At 38.7% G+C, this 20,697-nt stretch overlaps 1 protein-coding gene and 1 long non-coding RNA gene across 4 annotated transcripts in view; one reads left to right on the top strand and one right to left on the bottom strand.

The window, feature by feature from the left end:
- Positions 1-4,889: 4,889 nt before the first annotated feature.
- Positions 4,890-19,602, bottom strand: LOC146762633 (uncharacterized). The gene is made up of 3 exons (XR_014946844.1): positions 19,470-19,602; positions 6,223-6,299; positions 4,890-5,004 (listed from the first exon to the last, which is right to left on the bottom strand). It is a non-coding gene; the product is annotated as an uncharacterized LOC146762633 (long non-coding RNA).
- DMD (dystrophin) overlaps positions 19,338-20,697 on the top strand; it is a 1,121,556-nt gene continuing 1,120,196 nt past the window's right edge. The window contains exon 1 of one of the 3 annotated variants that reach the window (XM_085549559.1): positions 19,338-19,580. In XM_085549559.1, the coding sequence (XP_085405685.1) occupies positions 19,490-19,580 (91 nt within the window). In that variant the 5' untranslated portion in view covers positions 19,338-19,489. The remainder of the gene's footprint in view (positions 19,581-20,697) is intronic. The other 2 variants (XM_085549432.1, XM_085549489.1) reach the window with 2 other exon arrangements.

Below are 20,697 nucleotides of genomic sequence, written 5' to 3' on the forward strand. Positions count from 1 at the left end.
GCAGTGGAATGATCTAGAATAACATCATTGACTATAAACCTTGAGACAAAAGCTTAAATTGAGCCTAAATTATTGTTGCAAGTTTCAACTGCAACTCCAATGTAATGACCTGAGCGCAGAAATAATCCAGTACGATGGTATCAAGTCTTGCACAAAACATGAATTTTAAATGTAAGTCTACACGTACAGAGGGTGTGTTTCCTTCCTCTTCTCAGCTATTTTTTATTACTGTACTAATTTGTTCATTAAGACAAAGAGAATATTTTGGCCAAATCCCAGTATTGCTGTAAAAAAGTTGCCTCTTAAATATTTCTTTTCATGTTTATTATCTAGCACTGAAGTAGTTCCACAGTACATCCAACAGGATCACCTGAAGACAGCAATTTTAGTTTTATGCAATAGGCAGAGATTTCATATTTACTAAAATGTAGACCTAGCTTCTTCAACTTAAGCAATTCTTACATTAACCCTGAAGATTTCTCTGCAGCAGTCTTGCTCCTTCAAAACAAACATGTTTTTTGAACAGAAATTGCCAATCAGAAGCAATTGTCCCTTAGTTCTACAACAGTGACAAATACATTTTGAGAAACTATGACTCATATTATCCCAACCCAGACAGAATTTTTCCAAGCTGCTCAATCAGTAGGATAAACCCAGATGTGACAAATCTTACCCATCTGTTCAAAAATGTGTAAAAACTATTTTAGACATATTATACCAGAATCATTAAGCTACAAAGTAAATAAATAAGTATCAGCTTCCTTGACCACAAGTTCTTTCATGTTATGGACCTCACCCACAAATGATGTCATCAGTGCAAAGGGGTATAAGAAGCAGCACAGAAGAGCATCAGTATATAATCACTCTTTCATTTTCTGGTGCTCCATACTGGATACAACTGTTGTGTTTAACATTTATATAAACACAAATATATAGAAAATAAAGAATAGCAGAGCATATTCAATGACTCCAAATGAAAAATCGTACAGAGCAATTGTTAAAGAGCAACCACAAATACAAATCCTTAATTTCAACCTCTAAATCACTACTCTGCATAGAAGGAAGTTTTTCAGGAGCTTATATGCAGTTTTTGTTAAATAATCTCTGGAACTAAAATGCCTTTAATAATAAATATCGCTTTTCAACTTACATACTTTCATGTAATTCTGGTATTAATGCTAGGTAGTGTTTACCCTCCCAGATGAGTGAAATCTCTGTATAATAAGAATACCATGAAGACAATCCAGTGCTGTAGGTTGTTAATTTTCACTACCAAGCTAACAGGACTATCATCAGTTAGATAAACTGATCTTGCAGTGCAAGTTGCACTTGCCTAAGGTGGCAACACTGCTTTCCTGAATGGCAATAGCTGAACTTACATCCACCCTGTTAAAAAACTGATTAATAAGATCACCCACAATAATAACCTTTAAAACAACGAATAGTGTGTCCTGTATCCCAGTCCCCTCCTTATGTGATCGATCAAGCATGAAGTAGCAGGTAATTAAAAAGGATGCTTTGGTATTTTGCTAATCCTGTTTAGCCTCTCTTGCTCTCCTTGTTTGCTAGCTACAGAATTACTGGAGTCTATTTATGCAAGACATGGAAGCATTAATTTATGTTGTGTTTTCATTAGTTAGTGTACAAACATGAAGCACGAGGGATAAACATCAGGAAGATTTAACAAAAGATGCTCTGTAGTTGCCCCCAGGTTCATGTTTTCACTTGCTATGTGAGTTCAATAGTTATTTCAAGGGTCATGAAACATGCCTAAGTCTCGTCATAAGCATGGACCAATTAGGGATTGTGAAATAATAGCTACATATAATGTAATTACTCATATCTTGTATTACTTTTTTTTCAGTTATCTTTTTTTGGTTTGTGGCTAGCACAGGTAAACCCTGAATTTTTAATTATTCTAAAAGGATCCTTTAAAATAGATTCAAATGTGGAGGCAGTATAGCAGGTCCAGAGGGGGGCCACAAAGATGTTCAGAGGGCTGGAGCACCGCCCCTATGAGGACAGACTGAGGGAGCTGGGGCTTTTCAGCCTGGAGAAGAGAAGGCTCCGAGGAGACCTTACAGTGGCATCCCAGTACCTGACGGGAGTCTACAGGAAAGATGGGAGGGAATTTTTGCAAGGGTATGTAGCAACAGGAAAAGGGGAAAAGGTTTTAAACTGGCAGAGTGTAGATTTAGAGTAGATACTAGGAAAAAAATCTTTACTGTGAGGATGGTGAGACACTGGAACAGATTGCCCAGTGAGGCTGTGGATGCCCCCTCTTCTGGAAGCATACAAGACTAGGCTGTCTGGGACTTTGAGCAACCTGGTCTAGGCAGGTAGTCAGGAGAAGTATCTGATCTCCAATGCAGTGAGGGGTTGTGCAGCGTGTCAGGCTCAGTGACATGCTAAACATTTACAGGAGTTACATAACAAAGCTGGCTTGTGCTAAACCACCTCTGAAGAAGAGCAGTGGAAATTAGGTATTTATACAACTGGTCCTGCTGCCAGTCCTTTATGGACTCTCGTCCTTCATCTTTCAATGTTGTTTTTTTTCTTCTTCTTTTGTATAATAGGGATGGTACATACCTCTTTTGAGAAGTATTTGAGAGATGTTGGTGAAAGAAACCATGTAATAGCTGAGTGAAATAAAATCAGTTCTTTGCATTTTTGGTCTTTGAGGAGAACATGATAGAAACTTAATGAAAGACATTTTGGAGGTTATATCTTACAGGATAAAAGCAGGAAAAACTAATATCGTAGTAACAAGCTTTCAGAGTTCTACAGGTCATAGAACATTTTAAAATAGCATGCTACTGTCAGTGGTTTCTTAACATCCTCTTTAAAAGGCCTGGGTACCAAAGGAAAAGGTGGAAAATGCAACACCAAGTTTTTTGAAAAGGTTCCCACGGGGACCTAGGGATTACCATTCAGACAAATTAGTAAAATGCATAATGTAGAAAGCAATCAGTAAGAACATGGAATAAATATGATATTGCTGAGTAAAAATCAATGTGAATTTTGTAGAAATAAATTTGGCCTTGCTCATCTATTAGGATTCCTTTAAAGACTCAATCATCAATTACTACTGTACTGTGTTTCAAAAAATCTTTCAACAGCTCATCAAAGTATTCCAATCATCGTTTCTTTCTAAGACTCACAGATGAGCAAATAAATACTCAAACAAATAAATAAAATAAATAAATAAATAGGAAAGAAAGGCGAAGTATAAATAGCCAGTTCATTCATATCAGTGTAGGGAAATCACTCTTGGAGTTCTGTAAAGACTGGTGTTGGGCCCTGCATTTTTCAATATGAACATAAATTATCGGGAGAAAGACTGAAAAGTGAAATGAAAGATTTTCTTTTTTTGTGGTACTGGGAGTACCCAGGGTTGCAAAAACAGTTTCAAGGCATCTTATAATTAGACTGATGACTTTGTTGGCTCAGTAGTCAATGGTCAAAAGAGAAACTGAAATTCTTAGGAAATATTAGGAAGTGAGGACATAGCTGAAACCATAATGATGTTTTATGCACGTGGATCTTGAGTACAGCTGACAATCATGTTTCCCTGTACCTACAAGGGCGTTAACAGGAAGAGAAGGGCAACTGTGTTGAAAAAGATACAGAACAGCTCCCATAGAAAGGATTAGACAGATAAAAACTCTTGAGCCTGGACAAGAGATGCTGTAGTGAGTTTCCAGCAGAACTATGAAAGCATGAGATAACTGAGAAGAAACTGCTCTTTCTCATAATTCAAGAATTAAGAGGGGTCAGAAGAAAAGCTGCAGGTCAAAGAAATATAGGTACACCAGTGAAGCTATGGAGTTCACTGAAGTAGCAGAGACCTACACTGGTAACTTCAAAGTGAGATTAGACAGATTACTGAATGATAAAGCCATCATAACATATTAGAAACAATTTAAATTCTAGCTCTGGGTGGCTGGACTAGTATGAGGAGGAAGATTGCTATGTTTGTGCTTTTTCTTAAAATCAATTCCTAGTTATTGCTGAATCCAGGATACTTCAAATAATGTATGAAGTTCTGAGCCAGTAAGGCCATTCCTATGATCTTAGTATTATGATTAATTTCTCACTTGCTATTTGCAGAAGTCAAGTTTTCCACATTTTTTCAGGATTGCAAGTGTCACATTCTAAAGTAAAAAGACACATTCTGAGCCTTAAAGGAAATGCAAGAGTGTGCTATTCGTCCTTCAAAATGTTATTAAGTATTACAGTTGTTCCTTTATGTTAGTTTTAAAAATCCACTTCAGAATTAAATATGCCATAATTATTTACTTGAAAATTATGTTTTCTAAACTGTAAATTAATTCCTTAATTTATATTTGAACTAACTGAGAAAAAAAAAAAAAAAATGTGTATTCTTTCATTCCCTCTCCGTTTTTCTTTCTGCCTCTTTCTCTTTCCAACAGGTAATCCAAAACTAGTTGAACTTTAAATTTGTCATGTGAATAGACACCACAGAGGAAGGATTATATGAATTTAAAGTAAATGATGCAAATTAAATGTTTGTTCATTAGTAATGAATTATCAACATCTGTAAAAAGTATTCCCTTGCAATCTTAAGGTATATTGCCTAGGTCACTAGAAATTTCTGCAAGTTATTAGGCATACTAGATAAGATTAAATTAAGCTTTATCATCTGAGTTGTGCAACATAATAATTGTGAAATTACCTGACTGCATTTTCCTTTCATACATTTTTCCTTTTAATTAGAAATACAAAGTGTTAGAACATCCATTCAGGAAATAAGTAAAGTATGTATTAAACTACAATATAATTTATTCATTGAGATATGTGTTTATTATTACTATGGCCTTGCACTTCACTGAAGCAAAGCCATAATGAAAGATGCAGAAATTATAATTAGGCCAACCAAAAATAGCAAAGAAGCTAATAAGCTGAATTTTGGTGAAGCTTTGTCTTCCCTTTAATCCTTGTTGATTCCAACCGGACTCCACCTATACCGCATTCATTAGAGATCTGGATAAAAATAGGAAAAGGTGTAAGGGAAACTGTTGATCACAGCCTGAACTTCTGATTAACCATCTGAGACAAACAAGACAGCTGCAGGAGCACAGGTGAAGGTAATTCAGCTGTGCTCCCAGAACAGGTGGAGCTTGACTCCACCTCTCCTAGATCCCATTCGAGGGCTGACCACTGCTAAGGTAGAATCTCTTTCTGGAGACTGCTCCTTTGTGGAGTTCTGGTGGTAAGCCTTAGCGTTTTCAAGTTTGATTGAAGGCCTCAGAGTTGGTGAGATGAGATGGTGCACTTAGACTTTAGACCTTAGACTTTAGACCTTAGACTTTAGACCTTAGACTTTAGACCTTAGACTTTAGACCTTAGACTTTAGACCTTAGGCTTTAGACCTTAGACTTTAGACCTTAGACTTTAGACCTTAGACTTAGACGGTGTTGATGAGAGATGGTGTCCTTAGTCACCATCTGGTTATCTGTTTTCAACTATACTTGTGTTATTCCAACTATGCAGAAGGTTAAGTATTGAATTAGTTGTATGTGGATATTCTGACACCTTGATTCTACTCTTTATGCTATGTGGCTGTGATACAAGCAAAATATGTTAGAGGAGAACCCTATCTTTCCTGGCTGGTAAATTTTCCAGCTGACTCAAAAAGATTTTTTTAAGGATCGAGGTTTGTGGTGAATGGCTTGCACTGCAAAATGTAGGCAGTGCCCGTGGCACCATTCTGGGGCTGAAAAAGGTGTGGTTAGTTTTAAGACAGATGTATGTATGAAGAGGTGTGGCCTTTGTCTTCACAGAAGGTCCACTTTCTGGATTCATTTGCATTAGAACTTGAAATCTTACAGTTGTTTTCTTTCTTTTTTCTGTTTTCTTCCCTTATATATTTTGTTTGCGTCACTATCTTGTTTATTAAAATATCTTGCAGCAGTGATTCTCATCCTGCCATGGAGGACAGGAAAGAACAATACTCTGCTTTTAATTAATTCAACTATTGGGTAAAACACTCAGAATAGAACAAAATGTGAGATCGACATGTTAAAAATGTGGAAAATACATTCCATAACTAAAAATATTTTTATTGTTCTTTCATCATAATTTAAATATATATATATATATATATATATATATTCTTTAATGCCTATGAGGATGATATTCCCAAGAAACAGCATGTGTGAGAATCAATCAGACACAAACATGCAGGATAAGCCACTTTACCTCTGGTAGCTTCTTGCTGTCCAGGGAGGTGTGGGCATGGAAAGATCACTCCAGAGGGCTCCAGTTCTGCTTTATCTCTGTATTACAGACATTGCAATGACATTAACAAAAGCTACCCCTATCTAGGCAGGAACTACATCCAACTCAGTGTTGCAAGTTGTCTAAATAAAAACTGTCCAGAAGAATGCAAGTAAGGGACACATCCCTGATAAAAATGGCATGCAAATTATGTTCATTTCTTCTTATTTCCACTGCTCCAGATTACTTTTATTCCTCTGTTGACAAGGTAAAAGGGAGGGACACAGAAAAGCGTATTCATGGTGCTGAAACCCTGAATGTCATTGCCACAAAGATGTAGGAACTAGTTCAGTCTACTTATGTTGGAACAGATCCTTTATTACTCCAAATATACATTGCTATATTTAAGTAATTTGTCAGCTCCACCTGTGAAACATATGTCTTTCCTTTAATATCATGGGCTTGGATACAGAGTTGATTTCTCAAGAGGGCTGCATCTCTTAAATTTTGCCACAAATATTTCATTTCCTAATCCCCACTTTTGTCTATGTATATTCTGTTGCAGACTGTTTTCTTGTTCCTTTCCTGGGGGAAGGCTGTTTGCTAGCCTGTTTTAATCATAATCAAAAGGGATGACATTAATCCACATGTGAGACTGGTGTGTTTTAAAATATTTATGTTTCTAAAAATACATCAAGATGAATGTAAGAAATGTGAAGTTCTTTTTTTTTCTTCTTCCATAAGAAAAATAAATCTGAAAACTTAAGCCTATGTTATGAACAAAAATGATCTTCCATATACCAATTCTCTAAATGACCTCCTGGGTCCATGAGGTCTCCTTGTGCAGAGTGAATTTGTGAATAGTCTTAACACGAAGACTGTGCACTCCTTTTTCCTTTAACCTGGTAGGTCTGTCCCTGCTTCCCCCCTCAATGAGGGAGTGAAGGGGAAGAGTATGGGGTGTTGAGGCAACAAGTACCAGGCACAGAGGGATATGTGCACGCTAAAGCACTTCGTGGAGCAATCAAGTGGTCTGTAGGATGTCATTTGTTACCAGCTTCCCTTTGTGGATAATCATGTGACCATTGGGGTAGAGAGAAAATGGTATGAATCTGTGACAGCTGAAGAGGTGATGGAATGGAAAGAAAGGGGGGGAGGGAGGGAAGGGAGAGTGTTGTATGTTTTTATTTTATTTTTTTATATAGTACCATATTTTCAGAGCTTTATCGCATTTAGGACCACACGTGTGATTTTCATTATTTTTTTTTTTTTTTTAAATAGCAAATAATTCCTAGGGCTCGCTGAAATAAAAATGTTAAGAGAACAATATCATGACAGAAAATATTGTTCTATCTAAATGAAAATGTTTTGTCAGAGAATATTTTCTGATTTTATGAGTTTCAGAACAATTGTTTTTGACTTTCTCATTTGCTGCTTTCTCTTTTCATTTCAGTAATGTCCAAATATTTCATTCCAGTAATGTTAAAATGTTACTTTGGTACATTATATTGCAATGGTTTTTTTTTTTTTTTTTCACAATGAAATATCTGAATGGTAGCTAAGGAAAATATCTTAGTAACATTGCTGTAGAGATTCTGTATCCAGACTTTAAAAACTTTCTGCTACATTAAATGGTTAAAGAGCTGCATTTTTTTTAGTACAATTTGATACAAAAACAGTGAAATTTAAGAATTTATCAGCACAACCAAAAAAGCTTTTAATTGTAATTCATGTGAAACAAAGTAATATTCAGGTGGATTTAATTTGTGCTTCTTCTGTGTTTGTTTCCTCTTTGCTTTATTTCTGTTTTATTTTGTCATTACTGTGGAGTGGGTCTTGCATGGATTTGTTTTTTCACGAACACTGTTCTCAACTGGGTAAAGTAAATCAGACACCATTGCTGATTTCAGGGACCTTTTGTGCCAGAGGAAGTAGTGAACAGAGATGTAGTAGAAATATAGCCTCTTCATGAAGACTGAGTTTAGTGTAAACCTCACTCAATGCTCACTGCAATATATTCTCTTCTTCAGCCAATCTTCTGACTAGCCCTGTACTCTTGCCTCTGATTACTCTAGAAAACAATTCTGGGCTCTGTGTTTTCTGAAGTTGATTCCATGCATAAACACATCTTAGTGTCAAAACCTAGTTGCTAATTTCATCACCAAAAATATGGAAAGCTGTTAAAATATAACAGTTAATAGCAAAGGGAAGATTGGATGAGGAATAAACACTATGAAGCTGATAGACAGGTAGTAACAAATTGAAATGAGAATATTTACAGCTGTTAGAAAAGTTTTATTGACTACTTGTCAATGTCTATCCACCTCCACTCAGCTGTACTTAAATGACATAATTGTTTCCATTAGGAAGGATGGTGTCCTTTTACTTATCCTTATTTTCACCAGCCCCATTCCTGTGTTATTTGTTTTTGCAGTCATAATGATGAACTACATAAGCTGAAGCTGACAGGCTGAACTACACAAGACATAGAAGATGAATTTGTCAATCTCATAACCTACATTACCACCCTGCCATGCATTGGGAGGCATGTGAAACTACTGAATGCTGGTCACTTGTTATATGCCTCCTTAGTTCCAATGCAATGTTCATTACTCCATTCAACACTTTTCATTAACATTCAAAAAGAAAAGCATCTGCATATTAAGAAAAATAGTAATAAATAATAATAGAAAATTAATGTGAGAGAATGTTATTTCCTAATTCTTTGGCAGACTCCACAAGAAACTAACTTGGGACAACAGTGATTTAATACTAATCTTTTCCACATAATATTGTAAAAGGACATTCAGAGATATTTTAATTTTTATCTTGATGACAACATCGTATGTTCCACCAAAAATATCTGGCAAGAATGAAGAAAAATATTGGCACATGTATGCTAGAAGTATTCTGTGATCATCATGCACCTGAAGATTAGTGTGTTCTGTGTTTATTTCACTACAGTGGGACAATAAATATATGGAAGTAAACAGTTTTATTCTCTGAAAAGCAAACTGAAATTTCAATTGGGGAAACCAGAATGTTACATCTTAGTTGCTTAAGTTTCCCAGTGCTCCTCTTTGGAAAGTCTGCTTATGCTTACATGTACATAATGCATTTGACAGTAGTTCCAGAGCCTGTTGTGATTTCTGTTTGAAGTCTTCTGATGCAACAGAGGTTTTTATTTGGGATGCTAACTTTGTCCACATGACTGTGTTGGATGAGCTGCTCCCTGTACAGGTCATATCATATCTTAGACTTTTTGCAGTGAAGACATCAGACTCTTTGGCACAATGCATTGACTCCAGCATTAGAGAAATATAATTCCATGCTGTCTTTCTTTCACAGCCCACTGAAAAATACAGGAGAAAATTGTTTTCCTGTAGAGGACTAAGCCTTGCCCTAGGGAGGACAAGACTTTTCTCACTACTTATCCTGCAAAATAACAGCAGGGGGTTGCAGAGTCCCTGTGAAACACAACCTTGAGTTGTGTGAACCTAGCTATTGCTTTCAGTGAAGCTGAAGAGCGTATTCTCCCTGGCCACAGGATTGCTGACATCAAGTAAGCGCAGTTGCTAGATGCAGACATCAGGATCGCATCAGAGTATGTCAAGGGCACAGCAGTAAGGCAAAGTCGGTCAGGATAGTGTCTCTCACCAGTGTGATGGCACGGAGGGGGCAAGAGGAGATTGGCTGCAGGCCAATGCTTGTTGCATGTTTTTCATTTTCCATCTCTTTATTTGGCCGTAGCTCTTAATTTCAAATTTCTGCTGAAACATGGAGCTCAGAGAGTGACAGACAAGCAGGTTTTAAAGGAGTACATAGCTTTCTATTGACTATGAGATGACCTTGTTGGTGTTGTTTTGTTGTTGTTGTTTGGTTGGTTTTTTTGAAACTTTGCATGCAGATAAATATTACCATATATGTAGCAGCTTAATTAAAATAACAGCAAAAACCATCTTTAACATGCCATTTCTACACAAACAGAGCCCTGTGGACACTCCAGCCATGACTGCCCCATAGTAGGCCACTGGGGCTCGCCCATCCTGCCAACACACTGAATCCCACATCAACCACAGGCCCAGCAGCCCCTGCCCCAGCAAGGCCACAGCAGTGCTGAGCTTCAGCTCCCCACAGCTCTGCAACAGGTCGTGCCCATCTGGGCCCTACTCAAAAGCCCACACTGCAGCCCAGCACAGGCCCCATTCCCTTCCCCATTCCCACCACCACAGGGAGGTGGTGGGTGCTGGAGCCTGCCTTGACCAACACTATGGGGAGCTCCCATGGTCCCCAGCCCTACAGGAGCCTTCTTGCTCTTGTTATACCCTGAGATGTGAAAGAACAGCAAAAGGAGTGGATAAAACTAGGAATGCTCTAAAAAAGGGGAAAATAATCCCAGTCATACTGAGTGATTCATATATAAAGAGATTTCTGACTGCATACCTTCAACTTGCCAGCAGTGCTTTGCCGAAGTACAACAGTGCGTGTTTTTCCCTTAGTATTTCAATTATAACAAATTGGATTCAATGTACCAGACACATAATTTCTTTACAAATATTTGAAAGTGCAAAACACATTATACTGTATTAGGAATAGAAAGAATGTAAATCATATATAACATAGCCAGGCTTGTTAATGTACTCTAGTAATGAATGGATCTGACAAAAGCTGCCTTTTACCTCTGCAGGTAATTGAGGAATTTTACTAGAAAAAAAAAATGACCTCTTGCTTCCTTCTTCCTTCTTTCTATTGTGAGGAAAAATTCAAATACTTCTAACTTCCCCAGTCCTTTCTAGTCGATAGCCCTTCAGTCTCAATGCAATTATTCAAAGCATTTTTGTAGAAATTCCTCTACAATCACAATGATTTATCAGAGCAACTGCTTTACAGTTGACAGAATCTATAGATGTGCTTGAGGATGACAAGAATTAAAAAGCCCTTGAAAAAATGTCATTCAAAACTAGGTTTTTATTGCATGTATTTTGAATGTGGATTAGTGCTTGGTGAAAATTTCTGTCAGTCCAAGAAGATGAAGTCTGACTTTCTCCACAGAAGAAGCACTTGACAGCAAAAATTCCAAGTGAAACCTTGTTAAGTTTGCACAAGGACTAATCTTGAAAGAGTTGGGTATTTAGTCTACATAAATATATAGCAGTCCTTGGCTTTTGCTGACAGAACCAGTACGAGAGACAGTCAGTTCCCATTTATATAGTGGCTCGGTTACGTGCAAACATGACTTGCATGAATTAAACTTGGCTGCATGCTGGTTTCAAAAAGACAAGTCAACAATCGTGTACTGACAGTGATTATCAGATGTTGGTGAGCTAGGCTAGAGTTATACCAGAATACTGAAAAGTCTTTGAGAAGCCTTGCTAATTAGCCTCATGTTAAAAAGGCCTATCTGTATACTCATATAAACCTGAGCCAATAGCTACAATTTTAACTATGGAAAATTAGACTAATATAGTTCTTCTCACTCTTCTCCTTTTCATAATTTTAACCATTTAAGAAAATATAATATCCATTTTAAGTTCTCTTCTCAAACTGCACTCCATACTGAAGCTTATCCAAAGTCTTTTAGTAAGTTCCAATCATTATGCTTCTTTAGCAACTGTTTTGTATGTCCCAAAGGCTCCAGTTCATTAATACTGTGCCTCAGAATTACGTTTTCATTCTTAAGCAATCGAATTTAAAAAAAATAAACTGAGTGGAATTTTACCAAGGACATGGTGAAACAAATTATTGATCACTAGATTTTTATTTATTTTTTTTTTGCACCCTTTGCCAGCATATCTAAAATTTGGCCCTATTCTTAACACAATACTTGATAATGAAGTTATTTTGAATAATACCTATGAATTCTTTTTCTTCAAGTGCACAATACTCAGATGAAGACATTATAATTTTGTTTGTGTTCAAATGTTTGTTATATAATTTCAATATCAAGGTTATTACAACGCTACTGTTTGCATTTTTTTTTTTCTATTTCAACTAACATTCCTGAATTTACACAGTTCCTTTATACATGTGCAAGGCTATTAACATGGATAGAAGTCCATTTTTCAGCCACATATATTTAAATTTAACTTCTTTTTTTTTTTTTTTTCCCCTTGCATTCTCCATAAAAAACAGAGGAAGAACTCACATAAAAATTTAAGAGAGAGTACTTCAGAAATTTCCCATAAACAGACCGGTTTACTGAAGTCCGTATTGCAAAAACAGCAGTGTTAAAATCAGACTATTGTGATGTCATGGTTTTTTGTGAATTTTGGTTATCGGCATTCCATGTCATAACATCATGTACTGCACTGGGAGTTAAAAAGTTAATGCTCCAGTTCTGGGTACCTGTCCCAGAAGAGAAGAACTAAATCTCCCAGAGGACTTCATAGAAGAGATAAAATCCCTGGCAAAGTCACAGGACCTTACTCACTTCTCTTCTGCTCATCCTGACCATGCGTCTCACCTCAGTATTAGAGTAAGGCCTTCAGTTTTTGGACACTCTCTCTCATTTTAGTTATTTGCTCCAATTCCAATTATATTGTATTATATTCTATTATAGTGTGTTATCTTGCGCTCCAATATCTTACTTAGTAAATTAGTTTGTGTCTCCTCAGATCATTGCTGCTGTTTTATTTTAAGCCCATCTCTCTATCCTTTTCCCTTATCCCTTTCTGGGGCATGGATCCATGGTCCCTCTGCCCCACTAGCCATGGAACCAGGCTAAATCAGCCCATAAACTGTCGACATATGACAGTCTGATTTTGTCCACCAAAGTTTCTAACATGCTTTCCAAGTATTCTGGATTTCAAATAACATACTTGATCCCTAATTCTCATGAATTAGAAATGAGAACTAGAACTTAAATATCTATAAAGGATAGGGACCTAAATATTTAAGCATTTACTGCATGTGACAGTGGAAGCCAAGAGATGTCTAATGATCACCATGAAAGTATAATTAGGCCTTACTTCACAGAAAGCATGAAAATCTGTGCATGAGGCAATGCTGGTTGTTTTTGTAAATATAGTTATGACTGCTGTAACTGAGAGGTTGTTCTGTAACCTTTTAGTACAAGGGTTTTAATAGAGGATATTTGACTGTGCAATAAATAATTCTTTTTGCCAGTTATTTTTACTTAGTTTCAGTTATTTAAAGGTCTTTTTTATTAAAGATTCAACATATATTTTTCTCCAGAATTAATTACCCTAAAAATAAAGCCTAAAGTAAGCATTTCACTATGTTGATTTGTGTGCATAGCTTTCTAATAAGTCTTCAAATCTACAAATATTGTAGCACCAAAAAAAAAGGCAGGAAAAAAGCAAAAGACTTCCCGCTACAAACAGAGTGTCATGATAAACCCTGTGATAAGATGTTGTGCAGTTTGCACCAGTAGTTTTGTTCCCAGGAGGTAAGCAGCTCCCCGGTTTGGTAAGTACCAATCAGTAAATAAGCTTGCAGGTTTTTGTCACTGTATTTAGAGTGCTGATTTTCAGTTTTGCTTGAATAGGTTATAAAACTAATTCTTAGATGAAAAACAAGCTTTTTAATCAGCTCTGACAAAAAAACTATATGCAGTCTTGAAAAGCAGTTATGAAAGATGCAAAGAAATTACCTCTTTATTCTCAATACCAGTAGGGTATCGTTTTCCATTTACATCATGTGATTCTTGTTAGCTGAGGGAGTTGACATAAATTAGTTAGTATCAGATGAATTCTGTAATACAGTCACAAATCCTTTTTGCTTCAAAGCAATTATTTTAAAGCATAAATTACCACATGGGAGCTTTTATGTATGTTTTGCGACTGATTGTTTATTCGTTTTGATTTATAAAATAATTGAAAAATAATGTGAGTAGTGACAGCCAAAGAACTGTTTTTAATATGGGATGGGTCACCCATTGTGGGAAGAATAAATACTAGCAACCTTTTTTTCAAGGGAGAGAGTGCTTTTCTAGTTTGAGTTTGATTTTTATCCACAACTTCCCTACTGAACCTAATCAAACTGAAGGAAAAGTGCTGAATGGTCCAACAAAACTGGAACATGGAACATAATGTGAGCCATTGGAAAAGACATACATGACTTTTTAGGATTTCATTTCTTTTTTAATTATTTACCGAATTTTTGGATCTTTCCCCAAAAGAGTACAATAACCAATTTCAAAGTCAGAACTACTTCCCATCTGTGTTTTTGGTCATGTTCTTGTTTACTATGTTGCATATATGGTGTAAAAATGGTGGATAAGTTTTACTTCTGAATAAGCAAAAGCTTATTGCAATTCACAGTTGACATTAAGCAGAAATAGTAACATTACTAGCCATAGTTCCACCTTTGAACTTGTAACTGGAAAAAAACAACAGCATATTCTGGGGGAATCAAAGCCTTTAGTACAGATAATTCTTCCCCCAGAACTAATAGGAGTTGCTGGTAGCTGTATAGTGAAATCCATCCTGAACATGTTCTCTCCAACATTTATGAGACAAGTACATTCTACGTATACATACATATGAATATATATAAACGTATATATATATGTATGCACAAGTAGATGCACACAGATACATATGGAGGCTTAAATAACACCATTTCTGAAGTGATGTGCCCAGTATTGGCTATCAAAATCAAGATATTAGTGCTGAGTTTGATTTTTATTTATTTATTTTTTTAAAACACTCAGTATGCTCCTAAGATTTTAGAAATGATGATTAAGGTTCAAAGACTTGACATTCTTCAGAATTTAAACTGTACTGTATGTCAGTTCTGTAGCAGTACAAGCATCAGTATAATCTTCTCTGAGCCCTGTTCTGTGTTTTAGCTTAATACACGTCAATTTCTGGACTAACTGGTTGTTCTGACATGACAAAGATTTTTCTGTGACATTTAGCAACCTAATTCCTCACTGGAAAAAAATATTCATTTGAAAATTAGAATAATGATTCAGGGAAAAGAGTGAATCAAATGTTTTTTATTATTAACTTGATGGAATTCCTCTATTGAAAGAATATAATATGTACTGCTTTTATGCCTCACCATGGTTTGGATCTCAAAGGTTTACAAATTTAGGAAAGATCTGTGATTAGATTAAATTATCAGATATCTATTCCAGCTCTAGTATTCTGTTTGTGGGAATGAAAAAGAGCTATAAACAGAATAAAAAGAGCCGTGTGAAGTATTGCAAAAAAGCATTGAATTCTTGAGAATTTTTTGACATAATCAGAACTGAATTAAGAGCAGCTCTGCAAACATATGTATGTGGGGTAGAGCAGCTGGTGTTTTAAGAATGTGGATATCTTACTTAGCCCAAAATCTCAGGTACAGCACGCTAAGAAAGTACACCTGTTCATAAAGTAAATCAAATCTGATGAGACTACTAGCACTGAAGTACTGCAGACAGACTCGACAGGTCTGTAAAACCACATGGAACAGATTTAGCATTTAGTTAAGATACTGCTCCTTTTTCAAATTACAGTAATGAGATTTTGGCTACTGATATAGACAGTCTGGAGTGACAGAAGTGTCAGTCATGAAATTTTCGTCTCCATCCTGATTGGCTTCCTTCTACATTTCTCTAACAGAATAACAGAATGTAGTCATTAAGAGGCAAAATTATCTTCCCTCCATGTTGTACTCGGAAACAGACAAAAGATGAGATGGAATAAGAAGTGGGAAGCAGCTACACAATCTCCCCACGTAACCTTAAAGGCAGAACAGGTAACACTTGTGAAGCTGTGGATCAGCTGTTAAGGAGCAGGTGAGACCCACTTTTAAATTCTGCAATGCTATAACTATTATAGGGGAGAGGAAGGTAAGTAGAAACTGCTACCTTTGCTAAAGCACTGAAGTGCAAGAAGAAAGTCCACATGAAAAGGACGTTGAGGAAATGAGGTACAGACTTGAATTACTGAAAGTCCAGATTGATATAGCCCGGAAAGCAAATGGGATCCTGGGCTCCATCAGGAGAGGGGTGGTCAGCAGGGATAGGGAGGTGATTGTCCCTCTCTACTCGGCTCTTGTGAGGCCCCATCTCTCATACTGTGTCCAGGTGTGGAGCCCTCAGTACAAGAAAGACATAGAGATTTTGGAAAGGGTCCAGAGGAGGGCCACGAAGATGATCAGGGGGCTGGAGCACCTCCCCTATGAGGACAGGCTGAGGGAGTTGCGTTTGTTCAGCCTGGAGAAGAGAAGGTTGCGGGGTGACCTCATTGTAGCCTTTCAATACCTGAAGGGAACTTACTCCCAGGAGGGGAGTAAACTCTTCGAAAAGGCTGACAATAGCAGGACTAGGGGAAATGGTTTTAAGTTAAAAGAGGGAAGATTTAGGTTGGATGTTAGGGGGAAGTTCTTGACTAGGAGAGTGGTTAGGCCCTGGAACAGGCTGCCCAGGGAGGTTGTGGATGCCCCGTCCTTGGAGGTGTTCAAGACCAGGTTGGATGGGGCCCTGGGCAACCTGATCTAGTGTATGTTTGGTGGCCCTGCCAGGCAGGGGGGTTGGAACTACATGATCCTTGAGGTCCCTTCCAACCCGGTTCATTCTGTGATTCTGTGATATAGGACTGAGTGAACCTAGAGGATAGACTGGGACAAAACTGGGGGGAGTTATTAAAGAGATTTGTAATACTGGAGGAGAAACTGCAGGCTCTCCTCTCTAGCTGCAGTACTGTAACCCAGCCTGTAATCTGATCTCAGTCTGATTTTCTAGTAAGAACCCCTGTGGTGGGAGCCAACATGACATTACTGGAGGTTTCTGAGCATTGGAACACTCCAGGGGTGAACAGTGGGAATTCAAAAAGAGAACACAGACAAAGAAATATGATCTCTCTTCTCTGAAAAATCTGAGGACACTTTCATGCCTTTTCTGAGTCTGATTAATGTTTTTTTTTTTTTATTATTTAAGGTTGCCAATGGTTTATTTTTTTCCTTCTCTCAAAGTAATAAGCATTGATGATAAAAAAAAAATAATAATAATTTAAAAAAAAAAAAAAAAAAGCCTGAAAAATATTCTGGAAAAATCACAGTGTTCAAAACTTCCCACCTACTTCATCTCATAACAGACCTCATGAAAAACAAGACAGTAGACCCCAGCCACTAGGCAATAACTGAGTGTATGCCTCACTACTCAAAATGGGGACAAGGCCCTTCCTCGGTGTCTAATTAACACTATGTTTGTGCCTATAAAAAGTTTTCTTCCAGCTGCTCTTTCCACTCTGTCTAACCTGGTTTTCTTACCTACTTTTATTCTGTTTTATTCCATTTAACTCTACTATCTTCAAACAAGTAAATTTCTTCTGATATATTCTAGCACACATAAAGAGATTCAAGTCCTATATCTATGCAAAGTACAAAACATGCATCCTCTCTACAGATTATCCTTAATTTTCCATTCCTCATAAGTATCTGCTTTTGAATTGCCCATGAATTGGTATTAAAGCTGATCAGCAGTTAAGTTAAATTTGTATTAAATATGCCACATTGTTGTCTTGCAAACTGGAAAATGTAAATAAGGGATTATGTCTTCTTAGTGTTCATATTGTAATGCAGGGTTTTTAAGAGGTTGGTTCCTGTCACAGGGAGAGTGGGCACTTCAACACATCTCAGCACATTTACTTCCTGTGCCTGGTTTCCTCTCCCATGAGGTGATGCCAGCTATCTTGAGTGTCAAAGAGGAAAGAAAACTGAAGGGAGAGGATTGAAAGCACTTCCATTGGGCTTGCAGAGGCCATGTTCCCCAGGGAGGCGTAGCAGGTACCAAGGTCTCTGGGGACTGAGTCAGGGCTGTAGGAGCAGGGTGTGTGTTGATGGCTGAAGCTCTGGGGACACAGAATCATAAGAATTGTTTGAGCTGTAAGGGATGTTTAAAGATCATATAGAACAACTCCTCTGCAATAAACAAGGACACCTATAGCTAGATCAAGTTGTTCAGAGCCCTGCCCAGCCTCATCTTGAATGTCTACAGAGATGAGGTATCCAGACATGGTCATGGTGGGTGAGACATGGTGACTCTGGTGGGGCTGGTAATTTTGTGATGGGAGTCACAGTCATGAGTAGAGCTCTGGGTTGGTACCATGGTGATGGGCTGTGGGTGGATTCACTGTCATAATGGTAAGACTTGGAGCTGTCATGGTCATGATGCTGGGACTGGTCATAGTCTTGCTAGTGAGTTAGAAGTTGATGTCAGGGTAGTAGGGCAGGAGTCATAGTTGTGATGGGGGGCTGGAGGCTATCGGGACAGAAGAGGGTTCATGGTGATAAAGGGTTCATGGGCTAGAAGTCATTTATAGTCGTGGTGGTAAGGCTGGGGTCATGGTCACAGTCATGACTGTGGGCTGGATGCTAACATAATGGCTGTGGAGCTAAGTATAATTTTTGAGTAATCCTGTGGGAAACTGTGAGTTGGACTCAATGATCCTTGTGAGGCTCTTCCAACTTGGAATATTCTATGACTCTATGAAGGTGGGGTGGAGGCAGTTAATCAAGCTGACATTTAACAGAAGGGAGCAAAGAACCAAGGCCAGAATTAAGTGTTTCATTCCTTATCTATGACAACAGGGGAGTAAGCTGTCCCTTTTCCTTATCAAGCACATGGGGATACGTTTTACTGTATCGTCTTTTGCCAAAGGTTAATGAAAACAGATCTGAGGAGACCGCAGTTGTCAGTAAGCTGCCTTCAGATGCCCCACCGTACATGCCAGCTCAGTGTGCTGACACTAGTGCCTCACTAAGCCTAGAGGATCCTTAAGTAAGTACTCACTAACGTGTAAGGGATCCTTAGCATTCAAAAGATTCATTCTCAGACCATCGTGAGGATCACTCAGAAAGGGAGGAAAGAAAAAAAAAAAAAAGAAGAAGAACAAAAAGATAACAACCGTGGTGTTTTTAAGTTGTTACGAGACACTTGGCTACCAGCTTCGAGGTTCCCCCGGCAAGGAAGCCGAAATACCCCCTCTGCGCCTTCCCGTTCTGCTGCCCAGGGTCTGCTCGCAGCGATGGAAAAGCTGCACGGATAGCGGTTCGGTTCTCGAGGGTTGCTGACTGCTGCCTGCCCCTTGGCGGCCCTGGGGGCCTATTTGCTTGCTAATTGCTCCTCTCGCATCGATTGGGCGGGGGCGGGGGGCGCCGGCTGCTCTATTTCAGGGCGGACGGCGGCGCCGGGCACCTGCCCTGTCCCGTCCCAGTCTTCTTGGACGTGCCGATCCCTGCGCCCCTGCCCTGTTCATCCCGCGTAGCTCCCCCACCTCTCTCTGCAGCCCCGTACATGGCTGACGCGGGGCTCCCCGGGCCCGCTGCCTCTGCCGGTGGGGACCCCGCCGCCGACGAGTTCCGAGACATCATCCGCAGCCGCTCCGGTAGGCGCCCGCCTTCTGTGCTTCTCCCATTCAGCCCGGTGGGATCGGTCCCGGCGCGGGGGGACCGTGGGCTGAGGGGGGAGCGCGACAGGGCACGGGCTGGCTTTTTCTCGTGGTTTTCTTTTTTTCCTTTTTTTTAATTTTTTTTTTAATTATTTTTTTTTTTATTTCTCCCCTTTATTAATTCAACTTTACCTTGCTCCGCACAGCTTTAGTTTAGGTGGGCTGTTTTGTTTTGTTGTTTGTTTCTTGATTTGATTTTTTTTCCTGTAGTGGGAGCAGTCAGGGTGGCGGCTCTTCTGGTGCGAGCGGTGTTGTAGCTGCAAGTGGCAGCAGCTGTACCGCTCCCCCAGAGGGGAGAAGATAAAGTTTCAGGTGCCTCGACTCTTTTTGCTTAGTCCTGGAAAGAAACCAAATCCTTGATAGTAAAGGTATTTATAGACCATTCAGCCTTTGCTCGTTTGCAACACAAGTGCTCAAGGAGGTGCAATGAATTTAACTCCTCTGGAAGCTGTGCGTGCTGGCCCAATAAGCAAGCTGTACTATAACGGTGCTCTTGTGCAGTTGGGTAACGTCTTAAAGTTCTCTGTTTTGTCTAAGAAACAGCAGTGACAACACAGTGCATGTCATGCTTTATGGAATAGCCAGAGCTGGTGTGGGAAACTGAACTTCGAAGTGCTGGGGTGGCTGTGACCAGGGCTTAAACTTTCTGTGAGAGGTTTTGTGAGCATTGTCTTTATCCCAGTCAGGTAAAGGCACTCTTGCAGCCATGCTTTGTCCTTGCATACTGAGTGTAATTCTTGGGTTGAAGACCTTTTGCTCCTATAGCAAGGAGATTCCTTACACGCTCTAAGCATCCTGCGCTTCTCATCACAACCGCTTCTTCAGTGCAGCATTTAGAGGGCAGTGTTTTCATAGAATCCTTAAGGTTCAAAACGACCCTTAACATCTTCCAGTACAAATGTCCACCTACCACCAATATTGTGCACCTGTTGATCTGGTGGGAGTAACCTATGATACAGTGTTAGGTGGCTGCTGTATTTTCTGTTGTTACCTTGTTTCTGTTCTTTGTTTGTTTGTTTTACCTTCCTGAAGACCTGCTTCTGGCTCCCAGGGT

Source organism: Coturnix japonica, chromosome 1, assembly GCF_054131305.1.
Source record: "Coturnix japonica strain WE chromosome 1, WE-NBRP24, whole genome shotgun sequence".
NCBI lineage: Eukaryota > Metazoa > Chordata > Aves > Galliformes > Phasianidae > Coturnix > Coturnix japonica.